At 41.4% G+C, this 26,194-nt stretch overlaps 1 protein-coding gene across 1 annotated transcript; it reads left to right on the top strand.

Annotated features, from left to right (window-relative positions):
- Window positions 1-2,765: 2,765 nt before the first annotated feature.
- Window positions 2,766-25,953, top strand: LOC113315763. The gene is made up of 2 exons (XM_026564022.1): window positions 2,766-3,199; window positions 25,800-25,953. The coding sequence occupies exons 1-2, from the start codon at window positions 2,766-2,768 to the stop codon at window positions 25,951-25,953; spliced, it is 588 nt and encodes a 195-aa protein (XP_026419807.1).
- The last annotated feature ends 241 nt before the right edge of the window (window positions 25,954-26,194 follow it).

Here is a 26,194-nt window from a genome sequence, read left to right as displayed (position 1 = left end):
ACGGACAGATCCGGTGCTGCGTAGATTTCAGAGACTTGAACAAGTGCTGCCCCAAGGACGATTTTCCTCTGCCCAACATCGACATGTTAGTGGACACCACTAGTGGACACGGCATGTTCTACTTCATGGATGGTTACAGCGGCTACAATCGGATAAGGATGTATGAACACGATGCAAGTAAGACAGCCTTTCGAACCCCCCTTGGAAATTTCTACTATACCGTTATTCCATTCGGTTTAAAGAACACCGGTGCAACATATCAACGTGCTATGACGGCAATCTTCCACGACATAATGCATTAACAAGTAGAAGACTACGTAGATGATATTGTGGTCAAGTCAAGAGCTCGAGAAGACCACACCGGAGTCTTACGGCAAGTTTTCAAGAGGTGTCGAAAATACAAATTGAAGATGAACCCTTTGAAATGCGCTTCGTTGTCTCTTCAGGCAAATAATTAGGATTCCAAGTAACTGCAGAAGGGATCAAGGTAGACCCGTCCAAGACTCAAGCCATCCTCACGATGCCGCCTCCACGAACTTTGAAGGAACTCCAAAGCTTCATGGGAAAGGTGAACTACATTTGACGATTTATACCTGGTCTGGCCTAACTTATTGCCTCATTCACCCCCTTGCTGAAGAAAGGAGCCAGCTTCGTCTGGACCGCAACCCAACAAGAAGCGTTTCGAAAAATTCAACGAATACTGTCATCTCCAGCCATCATGAAGTCTCTCGTACAAGGGAAGCCGCTGTGTCTCTACACTGCCTTCAGTGATACCGATGTCGGGGCTTTGCTCGCTCAAGAGGACGACGAGGGAATCGAACGTCCCATATACTACTTCAGCCGAATATTAAGAGATGTTGAACTCAGATATCCCAAGGCGGAGAAAGCATGTTTAGCTCTAATCCATTCTATTCATAATTTTAGGCATTACCTACTGTCCAACAAGGTGGTACTCGTATCTAAATCTGATCCTGCAAAGTTTTTACTTTCAAAACCAGTCCTAACGGGAAGGACAACCAAGTGGCTTCCAAATGTCAGAGATGGACATAACATGTGCATCGCCTAGAGTTATCAAGGGGAAAGCAATCACAGACTTACTAGCAGCATTCCTTGGAGAAGGCACTACGGGGCTACACGAGGATCTTACTGGAGAATTTCCAGACATCTATGTTCTCGATGAAGAAGTGTGGTTGTTGTATTTTGACGGCTCTGCCACCCCTTGCAATAACACCGGAGGAGCGGGCGTGGTCTTAGTATCCCGAACTGGGGAAGTATTCTCATACTCCTTCAAGATGGACTTCCAATGCATCAACAACTCAGCGAAGTATGAAGCCTTCCTCATAGGGCTGTCAATAGCCAAGCAAGCAGGAGTCACGCGTCTGGAGATAAGAGGTGACTCCAAGTTACTGGTGAACCAGATGAATGGAGTATACGCATTGAAGGAAGTAACGCTAGATCCATACCGGTTATAAGCACAAAGGTTACTAAACTACTTTGCCGATGCAACCATAATCCATGTTTGTCGCAGCAACAACGAACACTCCGATTGTCTAGCCACGCTGGCGTCCAAATTGAAGTTCGAAGGTTTGGAAGAAACCCTGATAATAAAGAGGAGAACCATAGAATCAACATGGTTGTCACAATACAAAGACACCAAGATTTGCGATTGGCGAACTCCGATCATTCAGGAGCTCAGCAGCTCACTTTCCCAAGGAAAGGTCAGTCTCAAAACCCTGCAGAACTTCTTCATGCTTCATGGTATGTTATATCATTGAAACCCGGATGGTTCCCTATTGAGATGTCTTGGGGATGATGAAGCACAACTACAGCTTAACCGCGTTCATAATGAAATTTGTGGACAATCACTGGTGGTAACACTTTACCGACGACTTCAACGCCTGGGCTATTACTGGCCAGAGATGGAGGCTCAATCCCGACTGCTTCAGAAGTCCTACTAAAATTGTCAAGCACCGCCACACCAATTGGAGGTTTTTAGTGTGGACCACACTGGGGACTGGAGAGAGCCTCACATTAGCTATCTTCGCGACGGGGCAACTCCTGCTAGTCAAAAGGATGCTGTCAGCAAAAGGCCAAGCGGTTCATATTTCACGAAGGGATCTTATATCGCAAGAGCTTCGGAGGTGATCTATTGAGGTGCCTGGCTGGGACAGAAATCCCGGTTATGCTGAAGGAAACGCACGAATGGAACATCAAGGGAAGAGGAAACTGTTTCTCAAGATACACGAGAAATACTATTGGCGACCATGGAGGACGATGCATCTGATTTTGTTCAAAGCTGCCACAAATGTCAAATTCATGGGAACCTTGTTCACGCGCCTTCCACCCCTTTACACTCTATAAGCAGTCCATGGCCATTTTACAGTTGGGGACTGGACATTGTCAGAAAAATCAATCCGCCATCATCGAAGCAGCACGAATATATGATAACCGCAACAGAATACTTCACTAAATGGGTGGAGGCCATTCCTCTGCGAGGAACTACAGGAGCAACAATTGCGTCTTTCATTAAAGAGTATATCATTTGTCGTTTTGGTGTGCCTAAGCATATTATAACTGATAATGGCACTCCCTTCGTCAACAAACAGGTATGAGAGTTACTTGAAGAATATGGAACTAAGCAGGTCTTCTCCACTGTCTACTACTCTCAAGGAAACGGACAAGCTGAGAGTACCAACAAGACGTTGATCCGGATTATCAGTCGAACAGTACATGAAAATCCTAGAGAATGGCACAACCAGTTATCAATGGCGCTATGGGCATACCGGACGTCACCCAGAAGCTCCATTGGAGTTTCTCCATACTCACTTGTTTATGGTGGGGACGCAAATCTTCCAGCAGAGATCAAAATCCCATCATCCAGGATTGCAGCAGCAACCGGGGTCCACTGGAACGAGGCTGGAGCATCTAACTCCAGAGTAGCTGAGTTAGACACTCTGGATTTCAGAAAAAGCAAAGCAGAGGAACGTATTCAGGTGTTTAGGAATAGAATTTCCAGTGCGTATAACAAAACTGTGAAACCACGTGTTTTCAAAGTGGGAGATTTGGTCTTGAAGACGTCCAAGCACATCCAGCAAGACATGTCTACACCAAAATTCTCACCGAAATGGGAAGGTCCTTATACAATCACTAAGGCTTATAGTACCGGCTACTACAAGATCATCAAGGTGGACGGGGGAAAGTTAGAAGCAGTCATCAATGGAAAATGGCTCAAGGCATATCATGCTTGATCATTGTCCGCTTCTGTCTCATGACACAACAATACAGGCATTTATTTTCATTACATGTTCGAATTATCAATTTTACATTAATGAAAAAACCCATTTTCACCAATCAAAAACCAATACAATCTATTCCACAAAGATGTTCAGAAATCTTCTTGACATGAACGTCATTAACAATAAGAGAATACAGCTGAATGCGGCTTAGAAGAGGCCGTCCAGCAGGTTATAGTTCCTTGAGAGCATCATCTTCAACCTAGCTTGATATCTCTCTGTCCTATTCTTCAAGTTCTGTACTGCCTGCTCCACCTTCTCCGATTCAGCGTCCAGAGCCTTTTCTTCTTCCAAGATAGCCTTCGCAGCAGGAACTACGTTCGCAAGGATGCCGGATCGATCAACCTTGATGATGTCAAGACGCTGCCGTAGCCAACCCACATTGAATCCCATCGATTCACAGGTAGACACCATGTTCTCCCACTCTTCAAATTTTGATTTGGCAACGTTACGGATGGAGATACCTTCCATCTCGGCAATCAGGGGAAGAAGGCAGTTCACCGTAGTAACCAAAGCAGATGCACAGTGTTGAACTACATTCCTGGTTGCAATATGGCCATACCTCTTCCATACTTTTGTGTATAAAGGCACAAACTCCTTCCGCACCAAGAATCCGTCGATGGTTCGATAGCTGGAAGACAAACATTTCATGTGAATATCGAATGGAAGACCTGCGTTGGGATATTCGTAAGACGAGATACCTAAATCTGCATCATCGAGGTCAGCAGGGGTGGTTGTGTTTGAATTTGAAGGAAGAAGACTGGTTAAATCATCATCATCGACCACTGTCATACATGGGCGTCTCTGCAAAAAGGGGGGAGAACGAACTGGTACGGCCTTCCGGCGAGCACGAACAGGAGAGTCATCGCAAAACTGTTCATCTTGAACCTCATATGGGCGTGTGCGTTTAACAGAAAATCCTGGGTGATACGAAGAAAATGATCTGTTGTTGTTCGACATGTTGAAGAGATAAAGTTTCTGCAAGAAAAGCTTATCAATGAATGACGGTTTTAAACCCCGCATACATGTTGAAGAAAACCCTAAGAAAGACCGAATCAGCTACAGCAGAGCTTATCCTGAGGTCTCAACGCCGAGCAAGTCGTGCTTTTCTCCCAAACCCTAGTTTGACCAGCTCCACCTGGCGATGTTTATGCGGTAAATATGTATTTACTCTAGCTTGGTAATTTTAGTATACAAATTTGTCACCATCTCGTGCCTACCCCACAATAGTGTAACCATTATGTGCTAGGAAGGGGACTTAATGTTGATGGTGGATTTTCATTTAAGGCTAAAATTGTAAAAAGTCAAAAATTATGCACTGACATCCTGCAAAGGATAGAGCCACTGATAAGTGATGAATACTTCTCCACTTTACTAATTCATCCAGGTTGGAGCATGTAGCAACAATCTCTTATACCCTGTGAATTTATAGCGTTATCAATTACTACATGACTAGCCTTGTATTTCCTGTTCCCCTGAACTCTCATTATTAGTGCGGCATGACGACTGAGTTTTGCTCTCAGCAGAGTAACATGAATCTCTAAACGTTGATAATGAGGTATGCACGAAATACTCGTACATGCTACATATCTCGGTGTGTTATACTATCCCGATTAAACATATTTGAATCTGGACTATCCATATCAGTCTCAGAAACAATCACGGCCACACAAGTCGGTCGTACGATTTAACCAGCCTAGACGATCCTCAGCAGGAGCATGCTACTACATTAATGACCACCAGCAGGCCCACTTATGCCCTGGTCGGTCGAATACCTACCATGCCTCCCAAACTACCACCGAACACCAGCCTGAAGTTGGATGTCCAGACTGGTATGAAGCAGCTTGGAGGAATCGTACAAAAAAAGGCCGCCTATGGCAGTCTCAAGTTCATCACGTCCGTCCAACTTCACCGGCGTGGTTGGACGGCGTGGATCAGCCCAAAGCCGGTCGAACAAGCGCCATGGTGTACACCGACGAAGCTTCTTCCTACCTGCATGACCGACTCTTCCTTAACCTGACCAGATTGCAATATACGTTTGTCCGAAGTTATGTCAGCGTGAAGAATTGAGGGTCACAGGAAATTCCACCAAAAGTCCCAAATTGATCACGACCATCCAATTTCACCGGCATGATTGGATGGATTAGATCGGACCCATAGCCACCAGGCATGTATTGACGTGTTCACCACCGTCCCAACGTGGGCCCCACATGGTCGTCCTCCCCAAAAGATAAGCGTGGCTTGCAAATTCGTCCATCCAAAGCAGCGTGGACGTGAAACCCTAATTAGGGTTTGCGGCACATCACATGTGTCGCAAATCAGTCTCAACCATCCATCTTCGCAGGCATAGATGGAGGGTGTAGATGTAGACTCAAAGGGCCTAGAGCATGTCAACACAATCACCATGGGCCCGCCTACATACCTGACTGATCGTCCAAGACCGACCATGGTTGGTCGTCTCGAAACGCGCTCCCGAAGTAGGCACGACGTGCGGTCTTCAATTCCTTTGCGGCATGGGATTTCTGTCGCAAATCAATCTCAGCTGCTCCTCTTTTCCAGACAAATTGAGTGGCTTAGATCGCATCTCCATGGGACAGTGAGGTACAGACACCTACACCAGCATGCCGTCTACACGCACGCCCAACCGGCCCTGCCAAAAACGTGTCCCATCCTTGGATTCGACCAAGCTAAAGGTTGGTGTTCAAGCACCTCCTAAACCCTAAGACGACGGTCGCAGATGTAGGTCGCAAGCCATCTCGTCCGTCCAACTTCACCAGCTTGGACGGACAGCCTAGGACAGGAGTTAGGCGACCAATGAGGCATCACCACGATCACCTTACACTACTCTTCCACACAAAGTGATCGGCCAAGTCAGGACTTACCTGTACAACCTCCAAACGATCACTCGAAGATGGCTGGACGTGATGCTATTTTACCGCGACTTACTCCGTTAAGCCTAAAACAGCGATGCTTCACACATGTTGAATATATTCGATGCATTACCTGCATAAAATACACACGATACTTCGCAAGTATCGACTTCCTAAATAACTTAGTTATTTAATTTAGCATCACATGCTACTTTTTGTGGGTCCCACGATCCACACATTCGAGACATCAAACATGTCACAAACTGGGGGATACTTACTGGGGTATTGGTCTGGCGGTTTACAGCGTGCAGCGCACAACGCGCCATCACAAGAACGTGTCAGGAAGACATGGACGGTTAGTGATGATGGGAGAAGTGGGAAAGACTGATCGTGTGACACTGACACACGCAACTCCACTACTCCATCACTCAACTTTCTCCACTTCTCACGAGAGACGTGGGTTAGGCTCAATGACTTGTATAAATAGGTTCTCCTCCCTATTTCCAAGAAAGAACAAGACAACAGAAACCAAGTGTTGATATAATCGTACCAAACACCATAACTGATAGCTTACATTCTGCAAGCCAGTTCATCTTTCTGATACAAGTCATACACAGCCAACACCTTCTTCGCTTCCCTCCCCAAGATCAACCCCATCTCCTTCACTTTGTGACCGAAGCAAGTCTAGAACGTCCATTTCTTGGTTTAGGTCGGAGTTGTACAGATTGATTTCTCGAATCACAAGCACTCCCGTGCAGTGCATTTGTTTAGGGTTTAGATTCATTTCTCATCCACACACCCCAAATTACCAAAACCAGCAAAAATAGTTTTCACCCATAAACATTAGTGTTATTATATGTAAAGATGATACACCTTGAGTACAAGTAGCATAATTGTAGTTATATCACAAGTGATATGTACTAGTAATCACAAGTGAATCGTGACCTTTGTTAAATCATATTAGTGTGCTTTCCACGTTCGACTGTATTGTTTAGCCTCATTTCATAAATCTTAATGCTCCTCTGAGATTAAACTTTATTGGTACTTTTACATGTTAGGTTGTTTTCCTGGAAGAATTTTGTTCACATCTTTTAATGCGTTAGTTGATGATTTGAGGAAATTTACGGAATATTCTTGCGATCAAAATATTCTAGGGATATTATGAGTGATTAAATAAACACAATAATGTGTTTGTGAATGAAAATGAAATCCTTGACCCAATATATCCACTTTTTTCTTATTTACTTGCTTACTTTTCTCGTTCGTTATTAGCTTAGTTTAGTTTATAGAAACCAACATATCCCCCTTATTTCTTGATAAGTTATCGGATACAAGTAATAACCTAGACCTTTTTGTGGGAACGATCATTTTTTACCCTTGCTTCATAACATATATATAGTAGTGAGAAAATAATATTAATTTTGACTTAATGTGACACACATCAAATTTTGGCCCCGCTGCCGGGGATGCAACATGTTGTTATTTGTTTTTGATTTTTAGTTTTGTTTTTTCTTTTTATTTTAGCTTTTTAGTTGTTGACATAGTTATGAGAAGAAAAAAATCATGTGCTTGTTATAGAATGAGCATATTACAAGGATGATTATGGTTTTCAGCCTCATCAACATTATTATAGTTTCCCATCATTTATGGGATATAATCAAAACTAATTCATTCGCTATGATGAATATTCTAGAGAATACATACATACCAACAACCTTGTTGTGGGTATGTAAGTCAAGCACCAAGGTCTATTCAAGTTGTATGCATGTTATGAATGGATTAAAAGACTTCCACTATCTTAAGTTGCTTCACCAGTCGTGAAGACTTCTTGCACTCAACTTATTTGGATCGTGTTCCAAAATAAAAAACGACTAATTTGTATTCGGTAATTGCTCTATCAATCTCAAGAAGTAAATCCAATATTTGTGTTGAGTCAAATAAAGGTTCTTCCGTTAAATCTAATTAACTCCTTTGTTCGATTTAGATCAACCAAGATCTAGATTATCAAGAAAATCGGATTTAGGTTTACAACCTACCGGATTCGGATCCTGAAGAAGACCACCAAATGATAGATTGTCGATATGTATGACTAGCAATAAGATGTATATCAATATCAAAAGATAAACTAAGCTAAGTCGGATCCCAGCCGAGAAAGTGTGTACACAAAGTAAATCATAGAAGATCGATCAAAAACAAATAAGAAATCTTTTTGTTTTCAAATATTCAATATCTTCAAAGTACCCACATAAACAAACTTGATTCAACTTATGATCGATCACGCATACAACGGAGTCTGTTAGCAATGGATGATCACAAGTCTATGGCCAGATCTAAAAACAAATATGAACTACCGTAAATCTTTAATCTAGTTTGAGTGGCCTTATGTCGGACGACAAGGCTCTCAAGAATAATCAAACTAGGTGCAATTAAAATTTAACAACAATTAGTTAATCAAATCAATTATCAAAAAATAAAAATAATTCAAATTCTAGCTTCCCACCAAAGACACTATCTAGACGCTTCTTGATCCCACAGAAGTCTTTAAACTAGCGAACGTAAGAGATTTCGCGTAATTAGGTTACTCTCCTCTCCAAGATAGTATTACACGTAATATTATTAGTCGGCTACCATAATGACTACAAAATAAATTTTCTGTGTCAGGATAAGCTTGTGTAGATGGGGAAAAACGATTTGCTGGTTTTCACGGGATTGAGGAGACGACCGTACGGAGGAGACTCCTTGAACTGAGCAAAATGTTCAACCTCACACAGATGCACTGCAAGAAGGGAGTGCTTTGAATTCGAGAGATCAATCTGTAGTACTCCGGCCTAAACCAAGACAATGATCGTTCCAGAGTAAATTCAGTCACAAGAGAGAATGGGTTGATATGTAGGAGGGAAGCTGAGAAATGTGTGGAATCACTGGTCATCAAAGATTGAGTGTGTTGTGTATTCTGAATAAGATAAGTTCTGAATGATTGAAGTTTCTCAGTTGAGAGTAATTGCTCAATTGATAAGGTGTTGATCTCGTGTTGTCTGTGAGACGTGAGATTCTTGTTCCTTCAATCATGATTTCAGATACTTATTTATATTGCTGGAATTGTAGACACCATGATCCCATGAAGTGTGACAGTTGATGGAATCAAAGAGTGGGGAAATGGAAATCGTTTTTGAAACCAGTTGCTCATCGTGTGGAGACTTGGTCAATTTTCCATCCACTGCTTTGTTAACTCCTTCAATCGATTGCACGAATTGCTCACATTCCATCATGTGTATGAACACATGTGCCATAGACCACCATACCAAAACCCTAGTTGATATCCCCCCATGTGACACGATTGACGTCTCGTGGTTAATTAGTCAGTTGTTTACTTCATGACTTTATGAGATGATAAGTCCATGTATTTGCTGAGTTGAATATGATTTTGCAAAATGCTCTGAGACTCATGAATTGAACGTGTCTGTTGAGACAGAGGTATAATTCTCACGTTGAGGTGAGCAAGTATTCCTCATTCGATGAATTGTTGAATATTGAGGGTTGAACCAATATTCCTTGGTTTGAGCAAATATTACTCACTGAGCAAGTGTTGCTCGTCTAATGAATTATTGGTAGCGTGACCAAAATAAAACATTAATTAGTATATTGTTAGTTGAACCGAGCATAATAAATAAGAATACTGATCATGAGATCGTCGTAAAGTTATTAGTGTTCGAGTCGAGAATTATGATCCTTGGACTCAGAAACCCTAATGTGATGAATTGATGACCAATTTATGGTTTATTTGAGAATTAACCATGGAATGAAGGAGGAACGGCTACATGAAACCGTGGGTCGATTATGTAGCGTCCATATGCTCGCGTGAGCAAAATACCAATATCTCTTGAAGAGTTGGTTATTTGTTGATGAAAGAATGATTAAATGCTGGTTTAATCATTTATTCGAAAAATGCTCGTCCGAGCCTTAGGTGATAAAACCTAATTAATTATGGAGAGGTGAGAGACCGACCAAGGGGTCATGAAACCGGACCTGGATGGTCGTGGGATCGAATGATGATCACTTCATGAAATTCCAAAATTATTTGGAAGAGTTTTGGACCTAATACGTGCAATTGTGCAAATTAGGTCAAATCGTGAAAATACGTGGGACCGGCTTCTTGCAAGCCAAAGAGCCAACCTTGGTCGGTCAAGGTAACATGCTCACATCGCCAGGGTGTCCGTGTCTCAGTCCTGAGAATTTTGATATTTTTTGGCGTGCGTTTGAGCAACCATTTGAGAAAATATGACAAAATCAGGGTTTTGCTGAAACTGAGGAAACTTCATGAGATGAAGGAAAATAATTATAAAATGAAGGAACAATGTGGTGTGGGGCCGCTGAAGCCAGGATGGCCGGCCGGCTAGTGACCACGGTCTCATGGTGCCTTTTCCTAATTTTATAATATTTTTCATGATTTTATGAAAATATCATGAAATCAAGGAATTTTGTTGAAATTGAGGAGTTTCCTTAAAGTGAAGGATTTTCCATGGGATCAAGGAAGAAAATAATATTAAAATAATAAAAATAATGGCGTGTGGGACCGGCTAGGGCATGGCTTGGCCGGCTTGGGCCCGGTCCCACGAGTTTCCCTAATTTTTATGTATTTTCCGTGTATTTTTCCATGATTTGAAGGAATTTTCTTAATTTGAGAGAAATACCATGAAATCAAGGGAATTCATGGGATAAAGGAAATTTTAAAATAATAATAATAAAATAAAGGGGTGTGTGGGACCGGCTGGGGCCCGGTCCCATGAGTTTTTCTAATTTTATATTATTTTTCATGGACTTGTGAAAATACCATGAGATGAAGGAGTTTTCATGAGATTAGGGAAATAATAATAAAATTATGAGGAACCATGAGGTGTGGGGCCGGCCGGGATCAAGGCATGGCCGGTTGGCCAATAATCACGGTCCCACAATGTTTTTCCCAATTTTATATTATTTCCTTGGTGCGAAGGAAACACCATGAAACTGAGGAGTTTCCTCAAAACGAAGGATATTTGTTCAAATGAAAGGATTTTCATAAGATCAAGGAAAATAACAAAAAATATGATAAAATATAAAACTGACAAGGGATTGGCCACGGCACGGCCGGCCGGTCGATGAGCCCAATCCCTTGGCGCCTTGGTCAATATTTTAATTATTTATTATTTTCTTTCCTATTTTGCATAGATTTATCGTTTCGTCGTATTTTGAAATACTCGTTCGTGCGGTGATTGTTAGTATACCATCGTTGAGTACACTTGCACCTTTTGAACCGGGGCTTACTCAGAGGTAGATCACATGCCCGTGCGTTGAGTATTTATTACTAACCCATGGAATTCTGCTGGGAAGAACCATAGATTGAAGTAACGAAATACTCCGAAAATATTTGAATATTTTCGGAAATTCAGTGGATGAATCCAAGAATTTAGGAATAATTAACTTATGGCTCTATACTAGCAGAGCAAGTTGTCTAGGATCATTAATTATTCTGTCATGAGCTTGCTGGAGCTTCATATCTTTTATATAGTCAGAGAAACTCGTTGTTTGTATCCTGAAGACGTTATCGTTCTATCCTAGCAGAGCAAGCTGTCTAGGAGCCGTCAATCTCGTGATTCTATATAGAAATAATTACTGAAGTGTTCAGTATTCATAAGATATGCCGTTGTCCAGCCGAGAGACTACATATCTGCATGTACTCTGAGAGAAAGTATTCTCAGTCAGGGGATTCTATGAGAGACCCATGTCTCAATACTCACATATGATTGCTGGATCAGGAGTTCGTATAATTATGGGTTTACGATTTTAGACTTTGTCGAAAATCCACCATCTACATTAAGTCCCCTGCTTAGTGAGGAAAGCCGTGTTCCTCAGTCAGCATTGAATGGTGATTTTCCGGTCATAAACAATATAAGTAATTGAACTTAGTCGTAAGTTAAGACGTTACCGGATTTTGATAGTACGAGCATACCATGACTTGAATGAAGATCTCAGTGGCATGATAGAGCATCGTTTGATGAGCATAAAGTGGTAGCACCGCTGATTTGGTGATGGAACCTTGGTCGTTTAGGATTCGCGGGCCGGGCCCAAGAAAGGAATCCGTTTTAGCACGGACGCTCGTTCGTTCGTTAGTTTAAGAAACAACAAAATAGACCTGAGTCTAATGATAAAAATTTTGTCTATGAGCTTTCACGAAAAACAAAATTTTATTTTTTAAATATGTGAGATTTCACAAAGTGGAATAAACTCTCGTTTTAAAGGTGGATGCTCGTACGAGAGAATTTTTTTTTTTTTTTAAATAGACGTGCGTTTGTTAGTAATAAAATTTTGTTTATGAGCTTTCATGAAAAAAAATTATCTCGAGCTTTCAGAAATCTTTGAGAATATACTCTTGCTTCAGAGACAGATGCTCGTGCGAGGGAGCAAAAATATATAGATATATTTTCCAAATTTACGTGAGTTTCACGTTAAATATTTATATAGTTTGTAAAATCATGTTTTGATTTTGAACAACTGTTGAATGGAGACCATTATACATGGTAAAACAATGTCTATATGTGAGTTTTCACAATCGTAGAATGGACGTCTGTCCATATTTTGAGAAACCAGTGAATGTTTACATTGTAAAATTTACGTGGGTTGTTCACGGTTTTATGAAAATCATGTCAGAATTTTTCTCGTCTTAGCAGGTTTGAAGGAACAAGAAAGATTTGAAGTATTAACTCATGTATTGTTAGTGGAATCGTAAACATGTAAGAGTTGAAAGTTACCATTTTTGCAGACGCTGATGTGAGCATCTTTATTCCATGATTCGTTGTTTTGTTGAATCCTGCGCTTTGAATGATGCGCTGAATGTTATGCATCTGTCACATCCACTTTTCAAGAATGACTGACTCCCATGATGACACTTTCAAAGATGATGTTTCCAGGGATGACATCTCCGCGGGTGCAACTTCAAGAAATGGTACTTCTGGGACCTCTGAGTGATGGTGAGAGATCCTTCATACTGAGTTGTACTCCTGGTTATTTCATCAACTATACAACAGGATGATCGTGTAGTGAGGTTTCAGATCAATGTAGACTCCTCGGAAATGGAAGAAAGTCTTCGGGGCGGAGCACCCAGAAGTAAGGACTACAAGATGTTAGCAAATGACGTACAATCCCCAGTCGTTTCTTTGGTGAGTTGTTAGCACTCCTTGTGTCATGACTTTTTCCTGCCCGTGCAATTAGGATCACGAGACCAAGGTTTTGTTATTTCTTTTCAGACCTTTTCTCCATCGATTGACGGTCTTCAACTTGTTCCCAGGCGAACAATTCAGGAATCCAGTACTGATGAAGAAGTCGATGTAAATATCTCTTTCGTGCAGGTGATCGCGGCATCTCCTTGAATGAAATAATAATAATTTTTGTTGATGAATCCAGGAAGAAACCATTGTAGATAAGAAGCATGTTGATGAAGTGCACTCTTCTTTGGGACATGGGAATATGGAGAATTCCCGAAATCCCGAACCGAATGGAGATAGCGATGTTGTCAACGGAGATTTTGGCATTGTCGAGGCTTCAAATGATTTAGAGACTCCCTTAGTAAGTATATCTCCTGTAATTTCTTCAAAGAAATATGATATCGCTGATTCGTGAATGAATGAATGAAAATCCGTGTGAATTTATGGATAACTTTTCCGAAATACGTCACCAGAAAATTTCAGATTTTACTAGAAACGCTATAGAATCCTCGTCCGAAGTCAGATTTTCTCGGTTTGCATATGTATCTTCAAGACCAGGAAATTTCCAAGCTTTATCAGAAAATATCTTTGAAGTTTGAGCATGTTTAGGGCCTGAATAAGGCGAAATAGTGAACTTCCAGGAGACCTTCAGAACTTTTCCAGACTGCATGTTGTCCGATATTTTGGCCACGTATGTTAGCTCGTTCATCCGCTTGATATGAAATTTTGATATGTTGTAGTCAAGATCCATACGAAGAGAATGGTATATGAGCCAACCTTAAATTCCTTATCAATTGCTCCCAGTTCTCCGTTGAATACAGGGAAGTGTAAAATCTCTTCACCTGAGCTTGTTTGAAAACGTGTTTCATGACTTCTACACTATTTGCGCATGTCTTGGGTGCATAATAAGGAAACTTAGATGATGTTAGTTCACTTAAATTCTGAATTTCATGGTTGTGTTGGGTTTCCACGCTTGAATCATTCTAATCCAATGTAATCTTCACATTAGGTGCCAAATGCTGAAGTTGGGAATAATGGATCCAACAATGATGACTTGAGCAACCATGGAGCCGTTGATAATGAGACCTCCATCCATGTACCTCAAGGTCATGGAAATCTTGTTGTTGATGCCGTTGAGGTGACTGAAACTCCAATTTTGCGTGAGATGGTGGAACCCAAATCGAGAATGGAAGAAGCTGCTTCAACCGAAGTTGTTCCTATGATTGCTGACGCTGCTCCAGCGACTGAGAACCGAATAATAGTGCATGAGTATCCCAACGCAGGGACTGCTTTTACTCCTCCATTTGGTGAGATACTCCCGTATCGCAGGTTTGTTGGTGGATTTAGCGTTCCCATTAGATATGCTGCTATGTACAAGAAACCGTGGAAGACGTATGGGCACATCGTCGTTACCAAGGATCCGGAGCATAGTTATTTCTTGACGAGGAAAATAGAAGCCATCTTGCGTGTTATAAATGATATCCGTATCACATCTGGAAATATTGTCACCCGAGATGTACTCTTTGATTGGGAGTACAACTTGAAGAAAGCTGAAGAACTTGGCTTTAATCTGAAATGGCTTCGTCAAAAGATTGATGCTATCAGGAAAGCAGTGGAAGGTGACGCTCCTTTCACCACCAGCGATGCCGTGTTGAAGAGTATGGATGAAGTTGTTGAGCTGACTAAGAAGCTGGAGGCGGAGAAAGCTGCTTTGCAAGTCTTGGAGGATGCAAAAAAGCAGAAATCTTATTTTGCTGACTTTCTTTAGTTTTCTTTCCATGATATCTTGAACCTTGGACTTCTGAGAGATGTGAGGTTTTTATTCTGGTCTTGATTTCTTGGTTTGTTTTGGATTGTGAAATCGATCGTCTTGACCAGTGGACCGTCAATCCCCAGTATTTTGTTGAATCTCTCTCTTTCGTTTTCCCTTCTTCTAGCAGGACCTAAATAGAGGATCCGAGTAGAAATATTGATGTAAAGACCTAGGTAGTCGAAATTGGAGGAACCTTGATGAAGGACTTAGCGAAAAGACCTGGTGTACACCGATCGACTGTGGAAGTCATGAATCCCGTCTAAGAATTGTTGCTTGCATGTTGTATGCTCAGGAAGCTGTAGGAACCTCATACGACGTCGGAATCTGATGCTTGACCCAAACTTTTGAAGCTAAGACACTGAGTTGTCACATGAGAAAAGAATAACTCAATTTGGAGTTGTAGAGGTTAGCCAACGAAGCGTGCACATTTGTGATTTGTAATCCCGTATAGATTTTTCATATTTCATATTTCACAAACCTGATTGTAAAGGCCATATCTTTCAGCTTGTATGTCCGATCAATGCGCCCTTTTGGTATGTTGTAGAAGAGACATAGACGAACATCTTTTGATGAGGAAGCATTGTCCTATTCCTCACCCATTGGTACGTTTTTGCAAACCCATGGCCTGAAGTGTGTTGTATCTCATTTGTAGAGGTGATGAGAACATCTTGTAGAAGACTTTGGATTATGCCCACCAGTCGTGCCAGCTTTGGGAAGACTTTCATGTGAGCATGTTATCAGGTCTACACATCTTGATATGAATCATTGGTTCTTAGAGGAGTTCGCTTCATGTGTAACACTTCAGAGAATGATTAGTTGATGAAGCCCTGAAAATGTTGCTCCTGAGACCGTTGTTGGTGCTGAGACCATGATTACGCTCCAGAGATCCTTTTCGATGCTGAGATCATGGATGGTGTTCCTCTAGAGATTATTGTTGATGTTGATACCATGGTTGAAGTTGCTCCAAATACCGAAAAGGCTAGAACCATGATTATAGATATAATCTTTGCTACTTCATCCAGTGAGCCTTTTACATTCACAAACTAGTTGATGAGTTGAGCGTCCGTAAGATGAAGGTGTACTGAGAGTTCAACCTGAATGCTCCTGAAAGCATAACTTTACCACAAACTGGCTTTGTCAGTGAGTCGACATTGTTGCGGTAGATGGCATCAAGAGTTTTCATACTGGATGTGATTGGTGAAGAGAGAAAGTTCCTCAATCATGCATGGGCTTGTGATGTAGCGAAAACCCGTTGATGAAGTTTCACGGAATCACCTCAGGTTTCCCAGTGTATATTGAAGGAGTTAGTGCCATCCATGATGTTGCATATGCTTCAGAAATCTTATCATGGGATAATGAAGACTTATCATTTAGTTACACTTTGATCGTGCTGGTGTTGAATAAATGTGTCATCGTCGAGATATTTGTGCTCAAGCTGTACTCTTTGATTGGGAGTACAATTTAATGGCTTTTTTATATGCTTGAGAGTTGAAGCGTATATTCCTTAAGCATCGAATATCTTAGGGGTTTGATCGTCTCGGCCCTGGAGTATCTTCTGTTGATTCAACATCCCTTTCGTTGCAGTAGTGGGATTCGACACTTGTGCATACATCAGAGCTTTCTGATTTTGTGGAACACATGGACTTGCAGGAAAACGCCCAAAGTGTTCTTTGCCATGTTTGGACGTCAGTAATGAATATTTCAGTGCTTGATTCGGAAAAAACGTCAGATTCAACCACTTGGTAAAATACTAATGCGGTGAAGCTACCATTCATAACGTCTTGTAGAGTTGCTAGCATAATTAAGTCCCCATGCTAGGATAGCATGTGGGGAAATAAATGACATAGACATGGAATGAGACTTGCATGAGCGCGGAACCTCTTGATGAATGTCTATGCATATCTTGCAGGTTCTTGCTTCAACCTCGTCGAAATTACTCAAAGTACTCTGATGATGGAATGTCCGTCAAATCTTCTGGATTAGAACTTTCTTCGTTGGAGAGATGTGTAACCAAAGGCGCTTTGTAAGTACTCATCTTTTCAGCATGGATCCATGCTCGTCTGAAGGACATGTCATATCCTGGATCTTCTTGATTGATTATGTGAAACTTGGTTCCTATCCAGGTTGAACTTATGTTCACTTTGATAATGATGTAGTCATAAGTATTTCCGAGCGCTCCTTCAAGGTATCTGATTGAGATGGAGCATGAGTATCTTCTTGTCGAGTGATGCATGTGGATCCGATGGTTTTCAGTGGAATGTTGTTGATGGAGGTGTCAGCATCGATCAACGTTCTTCCAAATTCATTTCATCTGAGATCGACTGTGGTAAGAAGTCCCCGGTCGTACATATCTTGGTCTGTGGATGGAGGCTCAAGAAGTATTTTCAGAATGGACTTCTTGACACGATGTGGTTCAATACTGTGAACATGTCTCTCCTTTGTGCCTTCGACAGATAACGCAATTCATGTTCGACCAAGGATTGAATTGCCTCTTTGATAGGTTGTTCATAGAGTGTAAAGGTTTGAATGGGACAAGATTCTTGTGCACTCCTTTAGTGCCCAGTTGAAGCTATTGTGGATCAACCTTCTCTTTGAAAATGTGCTTCAAAACTCCGCAGTCGCTCGTGGGATGATTGACGAACTTGTGGAAGCAGCAGTAACGAGGACTTTCCATGTCTTCTTCAGTTGGTTCTTTCTTGACATATGGCAATTTGATTGCACCATCTTGGACCCAGGCATCCAGGATTTCAATCACCTCTTCAATGGAAAAATAAAAGTCAGGTGCTTCTTGATCAGGAACTCTTGTGTGTTTGTCAGAGGCTTGTGCATCTTGCTTGTCCTTCCTTTGTGCTTTTGAAGGAGCTGAGGTTTGCTTGCGCGGAGGTTTGGCTTTCCGTTTTCTTCCTTCTGCAACAGTGTTTGTGGAAGGCTGGAGGTTTTACTCCTTCTTGATCAGACGTCTGCTACCTCGAGTGTCTTGCGGTTCGTCAGCCTTTGTAGCTTTTGTTCTTTCCAGTAAAGCGGGCGCAGTAGTTGCCGATCTCTTCGCAGCTTCATGTAGCTCTGAGAAGGTCTGGAAACGAAGATTTTCCAATAAAACTCTGTATACTGGGATCATGTCGTTGATACACAAGTCTACCAGTTGCTGCTCCGTGACGTTTGGATCATGACAGTCCAGGGCCTGGACTATGAATCTTTTCACGTAGTCATTGGGATGTTCATTTTTCCTCTGAAACATTCTTCCAAGACCGGAGAGAGTAATTTGCTCTGACACAAAGAAGTACTTTCTGTAGAAGGCATTAATCATTTCTCCCCAATTGTTGATAGTTCCTGGTGCGATGTTGTTGTACCAGGTGTATGCGCTGCCTTTCAAGGATTATGAAAATTGTTTCAGGCGAACAACATGGTTATGTTCATGTTCACCCAAGGCTTCCAGGAACCGAGAAACATGTTCCCGAGCATTGCCTGTTCCGTCATACAAAGTGAAGGTTGGATAGGTATAACCTTTTGGAAGAGGAATCCTTTGCGTAGCAGCAGGGTACGGAGGCTGGTAACGATGGACATGTGGGGTTTTGTATTTTCCACGGTTCTCCAGAAGGCGTTCCAAATCCTCCCGAGTGATGAAGTTTGATGACTCCTTCGCCGATGGATCGTCTGCAGCTTTGCGGACTTCATCATCATCTACTGTATGAATCGGAATTACCTCAGGATCAGCGTCTGAGAATTTTTCCTTCTCTTTTCCTTTTCCTTGGGTCTTCCCTGACATTGTATCAGTGAGAGACTTCAGTTGATTAAATAGCTCCTTCTGTGTTGTAGCCATATCGGTTTGATTCTTTGCAAGAGTCTCTTGCGTTTTGATGAGATCAGCAATGATAGGTGGTGGATTTCCCCTGACTTCCTCAGGGTGTCGGCCGAACAAAGGATGACCCTCCACGTTGACGTGAGGAGGAGTAACATCACCATCGTCAGTGTTAGAGGACGGAATCGTTTCCGGGATATCCTCGTTGTCGTTGTTGTTGTTGTTGCTAGTGCTAGCATCGTTTGCGTTGGAACCTGTGACTAACCCAGACCTAAGACCAGCCATCTTGTGGAGTTGTGAGATTGCAACCGAGAGAATGATCTCCCACTTTGGTCGCCAATCTGTAGATGGGGCAAAATGGTTTTATGGTTTTCATGGGATTGAGGAGATGACCGTACGGAGGAGACTCCTTGAACTGAGCGAAATGTTCAACCTCACACAGATGCACTGCAAGAAGGGAGTGCTTTGAATTCGAGAGATCAATCTGTAGTACTCCGGCCTAAACCAATACAATGGCCGTTCCAGAGTAAATTCGGTCACAAGAGAGGATGGGTTGATATGTAGGAGGGAAGCTGAGAAATGTGTGGAATCAATGGTCATCAAAGATTGAGTGTGTTGTGTATTCTGAATAAGATAAGTTCTGAATGATTGAAGTTGCTCAGTTGAGAGTAATTGCTCAATTGATGAGGTGTTGATCTCGTGTTGTCTGTGAGACGTGAGATTCTTATTCATTCAATCATGATTTCAGAGACTTATTTATACTGCTGGAATTGCAGACACCATGATCCCATGAAGTGTGACAGTTGATGGAATCAAAAAGTGGGGAAATGGAAATCGTGTTTGAAACCAGTTGCTCATCGTGCGGAGACTTGGTCGATTTTCCATCCACTACTTTGTTAACTCCTTCAACCGATTGCACGATTTGCTCACATTCCATCGTGTGTATGAACACACGTGTCTTAGACCGCCAGACCAAAACCCTAGCCGATATTCCCCCATGTGACACGATTGACGTCTCGTGGTTAATTAGTCAGTTGTTGACTTCATGACTCTATGGGACGATGAGGTCTATGTATTTGCTGAGTTGAATTTGATTTTGCAAAATGTTTTGAGACTCATGAATTGAACGTGTTTGTTGAGACAGAGGTATAATTCTCACGTTGAGGTGAGAAAGTATTGCTCATTCGATGAATTGTTGAATATTGAGGGTTGAACCAATATTCCTTGGTTTGAGCAACTATTGCTCATCTGAGCAAGTGTTGCTTGTCTGATGAATTATTGGTAGCGTGACCAAAATAAAACATTAATTAGTATACTGGTAGTTGAACCAAGCATAATAAATAAGAATACTGATCATGAGATCGTCGTAAAGTTATTAGTGTTCGAGTCGAGAATTATGATCCTTGGACTCAGAAACCCTAATGTGATGAATTGATGACCAATTGATGGTTTATTTGAGAATTAACCATGGAATGAAGGAGGACCGGCTACATGAAACCGTGGGTCGATTATGTAGCGTCCATATGCTCGCGTGAGCAAAATACCAAGATCTCTTGAAGAGTTGGTGATTTGTTTATGAAAGAATGATTAAATGCTGGTTTAATCATTTATTCGAAAAATGCTCGTCCGAGCCTTAGGTGATAAAACCTTATTAATTATGGAGAGGTGAGAGACCGACCAAGGGGTCATGAAGCCGGCCCTGGATGGTCGTGGGATCGAATGATGACCACTTCATGAAATTCCAAAATTATTTGGAAGAGTTTTGGACCTAATACGTGCAATTGCGGTAAATTAGGTCAAATCGTGAAAATACGTGGGACCGGATTCTTGCAAGCCAAAGAGACAACCTTGGTCGGTCAAGGTAACATGCTCACGTTGCTGGGGTGTCTGTGTCTCAGTCCTGAGAATTTTGATATTTTCTGGCATGCGTTTGAGCAACCATTTGAGAAAATATGAAAAAATCAGGATTTTGCTGAAACTGAGGAAACTTCATGAGATGAAGGGAAATAATTATAAAATGAAGGAATAATGAGGTGCGGGACCGCTGAAGCCAAGGCATGGCCGGCCGTCTAGTGACCACGGTCTCATGGTGCCTTTTCCTAATTTTATAATATTTTTCATGATTTATGAAGATATCATGAAATCAAGGAATTTTGTTGAAATTGAGGAGTTTCCTTAAAGTGAAGGAGTTTCCATGGGATCAAGGAATCAAATAATATTAAAATAATAAAAATAAGGGTGTGTGGGACCGGCTAGGGCATGGCTTGGCCGGCTTGGGCCCGGTCCCACGAGTTTCCCTAATTTTTATGTATTTTCCGTGTATTTTTCCATGATTTGAAGGAATTTTCTTAATTTGAGAGAAATACCATGAAATCAAGGAGTTTCATGGGATGAAGGAAACTTTAAAATAATAATAATAAAATAAAGGGGCGTGTGGGACCGGGTAGGGGATGGCCGGCTGGCTTGGGCCCGGTCCCACGAGTTTCCCTAATTTTATATTATTTTTCATGGATTTGTGAAATACCATGAGATGAAGGAGTTTTCATGAGATTATGAAAATAATAATAAAATAATGAGGAACCATGAGTTGTGGGGCCGGCCGAGATCAAGGCATGGCCGGTTGGCCAATAATCACGGCCCCACAATGTTTTCCCAATTTTATATTATTTCCTTGGTGCGAAGGAAATACCATGAAACTGAGGAGTTTCCTTAAAACGAAGGATATTTGTTCAAATGAAAGGATTTTCATAAGATCAAGGAAAATAAAAAAAAATATGATAAAATATAAAACTGGCGTGGGAATGGCCACGGCATGGCCGGCCGGTCGATGAGCCCAATCCCTTGGCGCCTTGGTCAATATTTTAATTATTTATTATTTTCTTTCCTATTTTGCATAGATTCATCGTTTCGTCATATTTTGAAATACTCATTCGTGCGGTGATTGTTAGTGTATCATCGTTGAGTACAGTTGCACCTTTTGAGCCGGGGCATACTCATAGGTAGCTCAGATGCCCGTGCGTTGAATATTTATTACTAACCCATGGAATTCTGCTGGGAAGAACCATAGATTGAAGTAACGAAATACTGCGAAAATATTTGAATATTTTCGGAAATTCAGTGGATGAATCAAAGAATATAGGAATAATTAACTTATGGATCTATACTAGCAGAGCAAGCTGTCTAGGAACATTAATTATTCTGACATGAGCTTGCTGGAGCTTCATATCCTTTATATAGTCAGGGAAACTCGTTGTTTGTATCCTTGTAGATGGTGGATTTTCGACAAAGGGTAAAATTGTAAAACTATACTCCAGATTCGGCAACCGGATGAGTCTTGAGGCTCATGTATCTAATTAAAGCGTGAAATCTCATGCCATAAATCTCTGACTGAGAAGGATGTCTCTCAGAGTACGTGTAGATGTGTAGTCTCTCAGCTGAGACCGCGACATATCTTACGAAAACTGAGCAATTTCAGTAATTACTCCAGATCCGGCAATCAGATGAGTATCGAGACTCATGTCTCTATGCATGAAAGCTCATGCCACCTCTGATGGAGAAAGTCTCTCAGAGAAGATGAAGATGTGTAGTCTCTCAGCTGAGGCCACGACACATGCCATACTGTATAGAATGGAAAGATTGGGCGGCTCCTAGACAGCATGTCTGCTAGTATAGAGCGACAACGTCTTCGGGATGTAACCAGGTTTTTCCCGACTATGCAAGAGGAATATGACACTCCAGCAAATTCATATTGCTCAATCCGCAGATAATTAATGCTCCTAGACAGGAAGCCCTTCTAGTGTAGAGCCAGAAATTAATTATCTCAAATTGTTTGAATATCAATAAATACTCTACGAGCCATCGTCTGAATATCCAGCAATATTCTACGAGTCGTCAATTTATCGCCTGAATATCCAGCAATATTCTACGATTCCTCGTTATATTTCGTTACTTCAATATGTGGTTCTTCCCAACAGAATTCCATAGGTTAGTAATAAGTATTCGAAGAAACAGGCATCTGAGCATCGAATAAGCCCTGACGAAAATGGTGCAAGTGTAATTAGCAGATAATGCACAGACCAGCATTTTGAATGCACGAACGAGCATTTCAAAAATACGAACGAACGAGGAACCTATGCAAAATAGGGAGGGAAAATAATAATAATAAAATATTAAGCAAAAGCGTCAGGGGACTAGGCTCAACAGCCGGCCAGTCATGCCGTGACCAGTCCCGCGTCCAATTTTATATTTTATCATATTTTTATTATTTTCACGATCTCATGAAAATCCTCTCGTTCGAGCAAATTTCCTTTATTTCAAAGAAATTATCTAAATCATATGATTTTATCAAAAAATAATAAAATTAGAGAAAGGTGTCGCGGGACCGAGCACCAGCCGGCCATGTCTTGGTTGTGGACGGTCCCACACCTCACGTCTCCATTATTTTATTATTTCTCTCAAATTATGAAAATTCTTTGATTTTATGAATTTTCCCTAAAATCATGAAAATTACCTAATTTCATGTATTTTATCTAAATCACATGATTTTATCAAAAAATAATAAAATTAGAGAAAGGTGTTGCGGGACCGAGCACCAGCCGGCCATGTCTTGGCCGTGACCGGTCCCACACCTCACGTCTCCATTATTTTATTATTTCTCTCAAATTACGAAAATTCCTTGATTTTATGAATTTTCCCTAAAATCATGAAAATTACCTAATTTCATGTATTTTATCTAAATCACATGATTTTATCAAAAATAATAAAATTAGGGAAAGGTGTCGCGGGACCGCCGGCCGGCCGCATGCCTTGGTCATGGCCGGTCCCACACCTCAGTCCCATTCTTTTATTATTCTTTCTCAAATTATGAAAATTCCTTGATTTTATGAATTTTCCCTAAAATTACCTAATTTCATGTATTTTCTCTAGAATCATGAAAAATATTAAAAAATTAGGAAAACTTGTGGGACCGGACTCTAGCCAGCCGGTCCCACACGCCCATTATTTTATTATTATTTGGTGTTTGGTTTCCTGATTTCATGAAAACTCCCTGATTTCAACAAAATATCTTGGTTTTCAACAAATCCGTTTGATTTTATGAAAAGTTATCTAAAATCATCAAAATTACATAAAATTGGGAAGAGTGTCTTGGGACCCGCGCCCATTAGCCGGCCGGCCGGCCATGCCACGGCCATTGCCGGTCCCACACTCTCATTTCCTGTTTTATATTTTAATTTATGTCTCTCATCTCGTGGAAGTTCCCTAATTTCGCCAAACTCTCCAGTTTCATGGAATTTCCCTTAAAATCAAAGAAAAATACATGAAATCACATAAAACTGGGGAAAGCATGTGGGTCCGCGTGTCAGCCGGCCGGCTATGCCCTAGCCATGGCTGGTCCCACACCTTGTGATTTCATGTTTATTTATTATTTCCACCATCTCATGCATTTTTTCCGGTTTCAGCAAAACCATGGATTTTACATATTTTCTCCAAATGTTGCTCAAACGTGCATCAGAAAGTATCAAAATTCTCAGGACTGAAGCACGGACATCATGGTGACACGGGCACATCCCCTTGACCGACCAAGGGTGACCCTGAGGCTTGCAAACAGCTGGTCCCGCGTGCTTTAATGATTTTAACCTAATTTGCTCAGCTGCTCATATTAGATTCGAACTCTTTCCAAACAATTGGAAGTTCGCTCAAACGACCATCTACTGGTCCCACGGACACCAAGATCCGGTCTCATGACCTCTTGGCCGGTCCCTCATATTTTCCATAAAACAGGTTTTATGATTTGTCGCTCACACGAGCATGATTTCAGTAAATGATTGAACCAGCATTTAATCATTCTTTCACCAACTGGTCCTCAAGAGACTTTGGTGTTTTTGCTCATTCGAGCATCTAGGCGTTATATGGTGAACCCGTCATCCCATGTAGACGGTTTCATGTGATTTGCAATAAATCATTATCTCGGTAAAATTAGGGTTTTGAATCCATAGCTTTGCATAAACGTGATTCTGAGCAGATTCGAACTCTCTGATAATTTTATGTTGATTCCATGATTAACATTCATATTTATTTTGCTCGACTTAGCAGTCAGTAACTTAAATCAATATTTTATTTGGTTCAGCTACCAACAATTCATCAAAAGAACAATATTTGTTCAAAGAATATTGGTTCAACTATCAATATTCAACAATCTAGCAACACATTTTTTCTCGTCTTAGGTTATAATGATACCTTGTCCCAGCAGACACGTTAAACTCATGAGTTTCAGAACATTTGCTAATCATGTTCGACTCAGCGCTACATGGACTCATCGTCCACACGAACTCACAGAAATTACTCTCAATTGAGAAAAATTCAATCATTCAGAGCATTTTCATGTTGAATTCACAACACACCTACAATCTCATATCACCATTGATCTCACGCATTTCTTAGCTTCCCTCCTACAGATCAACCCATCCTCTCTTGTGACCGAATTGACTCTGGAACGACCATTGTTCTTGGTTTAGGCCGGGGTCTTACAGATTGATTTCTCGAACTTAAAGCACTCCCTTCTTGCAATGCATCTGTGTGAGGTTCAACATTTTGCTGGGTCCAAGGAGTCTCCACACGGTCGACTCTTCAATTCCGTAAAAACCAGCAAATCGTTTTTCCCCACTCACCGATTGGCGACCACAGTGGGAGATTAATCTCTTGGTTGCAATCTCATTTTCACAAGATGGTTGGTCTTAGGACTAATTCAACTGATCCATAACCAATCCAGAATCTTTCAAATGGCAGGATTCCTCATGTTACACCTGACGACACGGAAGGCAGGGGAACCCCGACTCTGGCAGAGCTATCTCAAATTCTGGAAGTCCACACCCAGGAACATGGATCTGATGAAGAACACAATAGATCACATACTGGATTTTCTCATCAAGATGACATCTGAGTTGGGCGGTGTCTCGGAAGTCCCAACACTGGGGACTGGCTCAACGCTCGACCCTCAAATCAACAGTTTCACTACTTATGAAAAACCGGTGGATCAAGAGGTTTCACAATTGATTGAAAATTTGTGTGAACTTTTACACTTTTCCAGGGAACAGCGTACGGACACGTGTGCCGCACTCTTGGAGAGTAAAACCAGATATCATCTGACGTACAAATAACTTTACCAACCCCAGAAGTTGAAG

Source organism: Papaver somniferum, chromosome 10, assembly GCF_003573695.1.
Source record: "Papaver somniferum cultivar HN1 chromosome 10, ASM357369v1, whole genome shotgun sequence".
Taxonomy (NCBI): Eukaryota; Viridiplantae; Streptophyta; class Magnoliopsida; order Ranunculales; family Papaveraceae; genus Papaver; species Papaver somniferum.
The sequence above is the reverse complement of the archived record's forward strand: the minus strand, read 5'-3'. Positions and strand labels throughout refer to the sequence as shown.